Source organism: Onychomys torridus, chromosome 8, assembly GCF_903995425.1.
Source record: "Onychomys torridus chromosome 8, mOncTor1.1, whole genome shotgun sequence".
Lineage (NCBI taxonomy): Eukaryota > Metazoa > Chordata > Mammalia > Rodentia > Cricetidae > Onychomys > Onychomys torridus.
The window spans coordinates 84,891,536-84,897,535 of NC_050450.1; the positions used below are offsets into that span (position 1 = coordinate 84,891,536).

Genomic DNA, 6,000 nt, shown 5'->3' on the forward strand with positions numbered 1-6,000 from the left:
ACTGCAGATTGAATCCCTACCTTTGGAAAAATAAAAAGCAGTTAGGGGCTGGAGAGAGGGTTCCGTGGTTAAGAGCACTTACTGCTCTTGCAGAGGACCTGGGTCTGGTTCCCAGCACCTATGTCAGGCAGCTCACAACTGTCTGTAAGTCCAGCTCCAGAGGATCCAATGCCCTCTGGTGGCCTCCACAGGCACACGAACACACAAGCACACACATACATGTAATTAAAAACGAATTTTTTAAAGCTGTTAGGCTCAGCAGGGGCATTGGATATGCAAATATGCTCCATCCCTCTGGAAACAGGGTGTCAGCAAAATTAGCTCACTCACTTTTCTCCTCTAGGTGACTTTGGTAAATATAATAATCCTACAAAGGGTGTTCGCAGCCCATTCTGACAGCCAGCAGAGAAATCAGCCATGGATTCTTCCCCACCATCACTGTGTGAAGTTTATAGACATGTTTCTCCAACCACCATAATCTTCTTTTCCCTTTGCAGGAGTACAGCATGTACGGCTGGTGGGTAGGAGAGCTGAACAGCCTCACTGGGATTGTTCCGAAGGACTATCTCACCTCCGCCTTTGAAACAGAAGAACCATGAAGCCTAGGTATCAGCACCATCATCAGTGAGCTGCTCTAGGTCACGTGGCATGTGTCAGCCATGACGTCACTTCTCTGTGATGTCATCAATGAAATAGCCTTTTCCTCCCTTTCGAAAAATGATGTTAATGATTCAAACGAAAGGGAGTGGATGTTTACATATTTCACTGTATACATGTGTGATATTCTCAAAGATTAAAACATAATAAATAAATAACGTTAAGAAGGAAATGGAAAAAAAGGATAGAAAACCAGTGGATTAGAGATGGAACGCAATAAGTAGGCTGCAGATCTAGCATGCTTGAAGCCTACCCTCATTCCCAGCACCACATTAAACCAGACATGCTGGTACACACCCATAATCCAGGTACTGGGAGGGAGAGGTAGGAGGATCAGAAGTTCAAAGTCATCCTCAGCTACATAGCAAATTCTAAGTCAGCCTGGGCTACATGAGACCGGGGGTGGGGAGGGTGTGGAAGTGTGTCTCCCTAAGTCTGGGCACTATGTCACTTAGCACTGGACTCAATTAAAACTGGCAGAAAATATAAAATAATAGTGGCTTGATTAACAGAAAATAATTTTGCTCCATTGTCTAAATCTAGGAGTCAGAGGCACACAGGTTCTCCGTAGCTCCCCTTTGTGCCCCACTGTGTATGACCAGGATTTCCCAGGTTGGCCAAGATGGATACTTCAGCTCCAGCTCCCGTGTCTCCATCCTAGTCATCCGTAAAGATAAAAGACAGCAGCAGCAGGGCGCACCCTCTGTCCCTCCCGAGCTTTGCACATAGCACTTCTGCCCACAGACTGTCAACATAGTCTGTCCCATTGTGTAAAAGGGAGTAGAGGAGGCTGGAGAGCCAGCTCAGTGGTTAAGAGCATGTACTGCTCTCTCAGAGTACCTGAATCTGAACCCCAGCGCTCATCTTTAGTGTCTTAGCACATTGGCTGGTAAACAACTGTCTCTAAAAAAGCCATGCCATTCTATTTGGTTTAAAAGGGAGGGGGTAAGACCATAGAGGTGGCCCAGCATTTAAGAGCACTGATTATTCTTCCAGAGGACCAGCGTTCCACTCCCAGTACCCACATGGTAGCTCACAACTCCAGTTCCAGAGGATTTAATGCCCTGTTCTGGCTTCTGTGGGTATTGCATGCACATGGTGCACAGCCATACATTCAGGCAAAACATCCATACACATAAATTAATTCTTAAAGTTGGAAAGGCCTGGTGGTAGTGACATACACTATCCAGCACTCTGGAGGCAGAGGCAGGTGGATCTCTGTGAGTTCGAGGCCAGCCTGGTCTACAGAGTGAATTCCAGAACAGCTAGGACTACACAGAGAAACCCCATCTCAAAAAATTTAAAGAAGTTGGAAAGCAATTGAGGGAAAACAGCAAACATTGACCTCTGGTCTCCACGTGCATACACAAATGTACATGGGTACCAGCACATACATGTGAAGACACCTACACTCACATGTACATACACACTATACACTACACCCACAAACTTTTCAATCTTTTATGAGGATTCCTAGGAATATAATCAAATTAACTTTTAACGGTTACTTGGGAGGCTGAGGTAGGAGGGTCTTGAGTTCAAGACCAGCCTGTGATACATATCAAGACCCATTTTATATAAATCTTAAGCAATAAAGAATATGGTTGAAGCTTTAGGAGCAAGGACATCATACTGGGGTGGGTTTTGATTTTTTTGATGGTGTGTGTGTTTGTGTTACTGGGAATTGAATCCAGGACTTCCTGTACACTAGTCAAGTGCTCTGTCATTGAACGAGCCCCCATGTGATGTTTTAAAGTATCAGGAATGCTTGGCTTGGGTAGGGTAGCAATGGGAGCCACTTTGATGGTCAGTGGGTTTAGAATTTAGAATGGTGAAGGAGGGCAGTCAAGACTAGCTTGATGTCGCTAGCTCCATCTTCTGGCGAAAAATGGGATCAGCCTTTATTGCAGGGCGTGAAAGACACATCAGTGTGACTGTGAAACACATCAGTGTGACTGTGAGACACATCAGTGTGACTGTGAGAGACACAATCAGTGTGACTGTGAGACACATCAGTGTGACTGTGAGACACAATCAGTGTGACTGTGAGACACAATCAGTGTGACTGTGAGAGACACAATCAGTGTGACTGTGAGACACATCAGTGTGACTGTGAGACACAATCAGTGTGACTGTGAGACACATCAGTGTGACTGTGAGACACATCAGTGTGACTGTGAGACACAATCAGTGTGACTGTGAGACACATCAGTGTGACTGTGAGACACATCAGTGTGACTGTGAGACACATCAGTGTGACTGTGAGACACAATCAGTGTGACTGTGAGACACATCAGTGTGACTGTGAGACACATCAGTGTGACTGTGAGAGACACAATCAGTGTGACTGTGAGACACAATCAGTGTGACTGTGAGAGACACAATCAGTGTGACTGTGAGACACAATCAGTGTGACTGTGAGAGACATCAGTGTGACTGTGAGACACAATCAGTGTGACTGTGAGACACAATCAGTGTGACTGTGAGAGACACAATCAGTGTGACTGTGAGAGACACATCAGTGTGACTGTGAGACACAATCAGTGTGACTGTGAGACACAATCAGTGTGACTGTGAGAGACATCAGTGTGACTGTGAGACACAATCAGTGTGACTGTGAGAGACATCAGTGTGACTGTGAGACACATCAGTGTGACTGTGAGACACAATCAGTGTGACTGTGAGACACATCAGTGTGACTGTGAGACAACTGTCTGCAGTCTTTCCAACTGTGGGAGGCCAGCTCCCACTTTTTCCCAGGGTACTCTTGAGGAGAAAGGGGTAAGAAATATTCAGATAGAAAGATAGTGTGGAGAAGACAGACAGAAACACAGGATAGCCTCGGGAGGAGCTGGATCAATATCCATTGTCCCCTTCTGTCTCTTCAGAAGGGCTTTTTATAGGAATGCCAAGGGGCAGGGCAAAAGACCTCCCCACACATCCAAGTGCAGACCTTTCCAATCACCTAGTAACCACACACATGGTCAAGCAATCCTCTAATGCAGCCCTGCTGGGTAAAGCAAGCTCAGATCTCACTAGGAAACCTCTGTGGGCCCCCACACCCAACCAGGCCCTTCTCCAGCAGGCAGCAGCTGAGTGAATTTCCTCAGGAACACACATAAGCTAGACCTTGCTCTCCAGGGCTCTTGTGTAATCCCAAAGCCCCAGCCTGGGCCTGCTGCTCCAGACTTGATTTACAGCTTCCCTAAGGAGGACTCTGGTTACCGGCCATGGGTGCAGAAGGGTTGGGATTTTCTTGCCAATGCTGAACTAACTCACTCTTTTTTACTTTGTCATTTATTTAAAGTATGGCTCTCCACTCCCTTTAGCCGGCTAGGACTCATGGGAATTTATCCCACCGCTGTCCTGGCACATGTGCCAACTGGTACAAACACAAGCATAGGTCTGTGTGTAGGGAAGGATTGGAGATGAACTAAATGTCCAGCGTACAAGGCCAGAAGCTGTAGGGCATTCGTGGGTTCAAATATTCCACATCAGTAAACACAAAGGGATGCTGTTACAAAATAAGTTTCTAGATATACTGGTAAGCACAAAAGCAGCAGGGAAGGGCAGGCCAACCATGCATGCCTCCTTATAGAAAAAAGAGTGGAGAGCTGCTGTTTGTGATGCATGCCTGGAATCCCAGAACTCAGGAGGATTTCCATGGGTTCTAAACCAGCCTGGGATATAGTGAGACCCTATTTCAAAAGACCATGCAGAACAGACTTATATCGCTATTTGTTTATGTATGTGTGCTATACTTCTGGAAGAAGGAACAGTGATATCAGTTGTCTCCAAAAGAGACACAGTAACAGGGGAATTTTTCTCCCATTTGCAATTCTATCTTTTAAATTTTGTTTCTGTTATTTTTTATTTTTTTATTTTTATTATTTATTTATTTATTTATTTATTTTGGTTTTTTGAGACAGGGTTTCTCTGTGTAGCTTTGTGCCTTTCCTGGAACTCGCTTTGAAGACTAGGCTGGCCTCAAACTCACAGAGATCTGCCTGGCTCTGCCTCCCGAGTGCTGGGATTACAGGCGTGCACCACCACCGCCTGGCTGTTATTTTTTTAATTATGGTGGTTGTGGACATGAGTGTAGGTACCCAGGAAGGCCAGAAGGGGGGCACTGGATCCCATGAAACTGGAGCGGTGGATGCCGGTAAGCTACCATGTGAGTGCTAGGAATCGAACCCGGGTCTTCTGCAAGACCAGAACATGCTCTTGACCACTAAGCCATCTCTCCAGACTTCTCTCCACCCCCATTTTTAAAGACATCATCTTATAGATCTTATGCTGGCCTCAAATTTGCTCTATAACTGAGGATGACATTGACTTCTGGTCCTCCTGCCTCTACCTCCTGAGTGCTGGACTGACAGCCATGCACTTCCATACCCTGTTTATATTGTGCTGGTGGCTGAATCCAGGACTTCTTGTGTACTAGGCAAGACTCTACCAGCAGAGCTGCACCCTACCCATACTTCCATATCCTGGTCATAAAAGAAAATGTATGTTTTCCATCCTTCAGGGAACATAGTCTTCTATCCTGCCTTCATGAAGAAACATACCATCCATCAAGAATTCCCATCTTCTCCTCTGGCCATGGATTCTTCTCTTTGCTGAACGGACTTCAAACTCTGATACTTCATGAGACTTTAAGCCACTAATAAAACAAGTAGGAAGAGGACAGCTCCTTCCTCAGATCTGCTCCTGAAGCAGCCCGTTCCTAGCTTATTGCCCTTTAGAAGCCATGTCCACACACCCAAATCTACCTTTTCTAAAAGCTTGCTACAAAGAAGGCAACGACCACAGAAATCATGGGAGGAGGGAGTTACTGGTGGCTTGCAAAGCAAAAATAAAGTTTAGATGTGTTTCTTTCCATGTGTGTGTGGGGGGGGGGGGCTGAATTCCTTTCTGACACAGGATCAAGGGATGGCAAGATGGCCCTGTGGGTAAGGGCACCTGCTGCCTGAGTTCAGTCCCCAGGACTCACATGATGGAAGGAGAGAATCCATTCCCACAGGTTGTCTTTTGACCCCCACATGGGTACCATGGCACATGTATACCCACACACATGAATAAATAAGGAGTAAATGTTAAGAAATTGTTTTAACTTTAATACCAGCACTCAGGAGGCAGAGGCAGGTGGATCTTAATGAGTTCAATGCCAATCTGCTCTACAGAGGGAGTTCCAGGGCAGCCAGACTATTACACAGGGAAAGCCTGTCTTGAAATACACACACACAAAAGGGCTGGAGAGAGCCGGGTGGTGGTGGCACACACCTTTAATCCCAGCACTCGGGAGGCAGAGGCAGGCGGATCTCTGTGAGTTCAAGGCCAGCC

General features: G+C 46.1%; 1 protein-coding gene across 1 annotated transcript in view; it reads left to right on the forward strand.

Moving 5' to 3' along the window:
• Skap1 (src kinase associated phosphoprotein 1) overlaps window positions 1-5,208 on the forward strand; it is a 289,021-nt gene extending 283,813 nt beyond the window's left edge. The window contains exons 12-13 of the mRNA XM_036197928.1: window positions 498-606; window positions 5,186-5,208. Of these exons, the coding sequence (XP_036053821.1) occupies window positions 498-599 (102 nt within the window). The 3' untranslated portion in view covers window positions 600-606; window positions 5,186-5,208. The remainder of the gene's footprint in view (window positions 1-497; window positions 607-5,185) is intronic.
• The last annotated feature ends 792 nt before the right edge of the window (window positions 5,209-6,000 follow it).